Source organism: Elephantulus edwardii, unplaced genomic scaffold (genome assembly GCF_000299155.1).
Source record: "Elephantulus edwardii isolate Elephantulus edwardi_28Jun2011 unplaced genomic scaffold, EleEdw1.0 scaffold00103, whole genome shotgun sequence".
Lineage (NCBI taxonomy): Eukaryota > Metazoa > Chordata > Mammalia > Macroscelidea > Macroscelididae > Elephantulus > Elephantulus edwardii.
The window spans coordinates 298,782-301,684 of record NW_006399853.1 but is presented as its reverse complement, the minus strand read 5'-3'; the positions used below and the strand labels follow the sequence as shown (position 1 = coordinate 301,684).

General features: G+C 46.3%; 1 protein-coding gene across 1 annotated transcript in view; it reads right to left on the bottom strand.

Moving 5' to 3' along the window:
- Positions 1 to 601: 601 nt before the first annotated feature.
- RNF165 (ring finger protein 165) overlaps positions 602 to 2,903 on the bottom strand; it is a 130,169-nt gene continuing 127,867 nt past the window's right edge. Inside the window, exons 7-8 of the mRNA XM_006891687.1 lie at positions 1,189 to 1,295; positions 602 to 719 (exon numbers count right to left, since the gene is read on the bottom strand). Of these exons, the coding sequence (XP_006891749.1) occupies positions 602 to 719; positions 1,189 to 1,295 (225 nt within the window). The remainder of the gene's footprint in view (positions 720 to 1,188; positions 1,296 to 2,903) is intronic.

The following is a 2,903-nucleotide window of genomic DNA, read 5'->3' as shown; positions in this document are numbered from 1 at the left end:
ATTCAATCTTCTTTTCCCCTTTTCTTTCACAAACAGGAAGATTTGGGCTGTCGTTGATTGGTTCAGTCAGGCACCAAAACAAAGAACTCAATGGGAAATATTTGGTGCGAACTTGGTAATAGCGACACGTCCACCACAGATGACTAGAGCACCACATACATTTGTCGTAAGCTAACATGCTCCGGCTGCCATCCACAGACATAGCTAGAGACCCCTACATGGTTTCTACGTGGTCGAGAGGTATATATACAATCCTTCCAAGGACAGGATTGAGGGCCTAGTCTATCAGCTAGAACCTTCTGGATCACATCTACACTCTCAGCAGCGTGGGCCCCCCTCCCCACCCCTGCTCCGGGCACGGCCAGCTCCCTCCCTCCCATGCAGCAAGGCGATGGGGGCGGTCACCGTTCTGCATGGCCAGGTGCTCCCCCTGCCCCTGCTTTCCCTCAGACTGACACCACCAACTCCTCTTTCCATCAAATGTGCTTGCAGGCTTTTCCTCTACATCAAATGGCTCAGAAGGCAAAGTTTGGCTGCAAGGGCTATGGCCATGGGGGGACCTGGTGAAGGAAAATGGGGCATTCACTGGCTCACTCCTCCCTCAGCTGTCGGCTCCCAACTGTGTCTCAATGTCCACTCGGCAGATGGGGCATTTCTTGCTCATGGCAAGCCACTGGTCCACGCAAAGTTGGTGAAAGAGATGCATACAGGGTAGGCGTCTGGAAGAGAGGAGAGGGGGTCAGATTTCTGGTGGGGGAAGAAGGGAGCTGCACCCGGAGCTGAAGGGGGATGAAGGCTAAGGTCCTGAGCAGACCAGGAGCCATACACCCAGGATCCATGAAAAATTGGTCAAAGGCGGTCTTAGGAGCCCTTTGTGGCTGAGATGGGAAATCAGGCAACAAGTGGAGCTCGCAGCCCTTTTCTTTCATGGAAATCTTTCAGATCAACCTACAGTGAACTATGGCTTTGCCCTCATCCAAGGCCAGCATCATAGGATCTCTTGCCCATTCACCTGTCATACCTCTGTGTACCACACATCCACACCCATCCTCCCACAGCCCACTAGTCAGTACAGGACCTGCTCACATGCACAGTCAGGCAACCCCCTCATTCCCACAGACCAGGCAGCAAAGGATCACCCAGCCCTGTGAGAGGAGGAAGAGGAAGTCAAAGCTGCGGGCGTCCTACCTCACATCCTCTCCGTCTTCGAGCATAGACAGACAGATTGTGCATTTCTCATCTGTGTCGGACTCCTCCCCCTCTTCCTTCTTGCCCTTGCCATCCTGGGGTCTTCGCTGTGAAAAGCAGAAAGAAGAGTGGAGTGGGCTCAGCTAGTGGCTGCTGTCTTTCGGACGCAGGCCCCTCTCTTTGTGAGCCTACTCCTTTTGAGTCTTTATAAGACTTAAGTAAAGGAAGTAAGACTTTAAGTCTTGAGCAAAGTCCAGACTTCTGTCCCTTCTCCCAGCATCCTTTCTAACTTCTCATGCTCACTGTAGTCTGGAGAGGGTTAGAGCCAAGAGAAGGAAGGACCAGGCAGGCTTCTTTTTGCTGCTCCAGACACTTTCTAGGGGCATGGGATCTAGAAAGGAATAGGTATCTGATGAATAAATCTTTTGCAAAGCCTTGGTTCCTGTCTCAAGAGTGGTGTTTCTGGTGAGCTCTGGTGGCCTAGTGAAAGGAAACTGCACTGCAATCCCAGAGGAGCACGGTTCAAATCCACCAGATGCTCTGCTGAAGAAGGAGGAACAGCCGCCTCCTATACCAGTCAGATCCAATTTGACGGTACACACATAAAAAGAATAAATAAATAAATAAATAAATAAATAAATAAATAAAAGCTATCTTAAAAAAAAAAGAGTGGCGTTTCTGTTCTACTCTTGCAATGTACTCCTTTTTTAATTGATATTTTATCAAAAGTTTACAGAAAATATGAATTTCCATTCATTCATTGTCAGATATTTTCCTCCCAACTGCCGCCTCAAACCCTTCCCCCCGTTAGCTTTTCTCTTTAAGAAAAACCTTTCATTGTTGCACAATTTCTCCCTCTCCCCAGTCCACTTTGCTATGTACCTCTCTCTTAGTCTGGACTGCTGTCATCCAAATAATACCTAATCATACATTCCTTTCAAGTAGTTCTTTCACTCACCTATTCCAATGCACTGTATATTATTTATCACCTCTTTTCTTAGTTTCCCTCCAACCCCCATGCCAGTCCTGTTTTATAACAGCGGCATATGCAGTATTTGTCCTCTTGTGACTGACTGAGCTATTTCACTCAGCATAATGTACTCCAGGGTCACTAATTTTGTATAATATTTTACGAGTTCCTTGGTTTTCAATGCTGCGTAGTATTCCATTGAGTGACTATATCACATTGATGGGCACTTGGGTTATTTCCATCTCTTTGCTATTATGAACAAAGCAGCAATAACATAGGTGCGCATATATCTGTTTGGGTAACAGTTCTGGTTTCTATCTGCTCCTTTTTATATTCTGGGTTGTTTCCATCTCTTTGCTATTGTGAACAAAGCAGAAGTAATATAGGTGTGTATATATATATGATATATGTTTGGGTGGCAGTTCTGGTTTCTATCTGCTCCTCCTTATATTCTTTCCATCCTAAGTCTCTGTCTTCAGGTTCCCCATTCACTATCAGGTCCAGCATACGTCACTCATTTACTCTTCATTCAACAAATATACATTTATTTACTTATTCATTACTGTTGTTATTGTGTACTGTAGAGTCGAAACTGACCCATATCTGACCCTCTGGTGGTTTTTTAGAGGCAGTTAATCACACGGAAGGAGACTGCCCACTGCCTTTGGGATGGTAGAGCAGCTTCTTGTCACTAGGCCACCAGAACTCTCACTCATTATTAGATGAAGGCAATTAGCGCAAATAG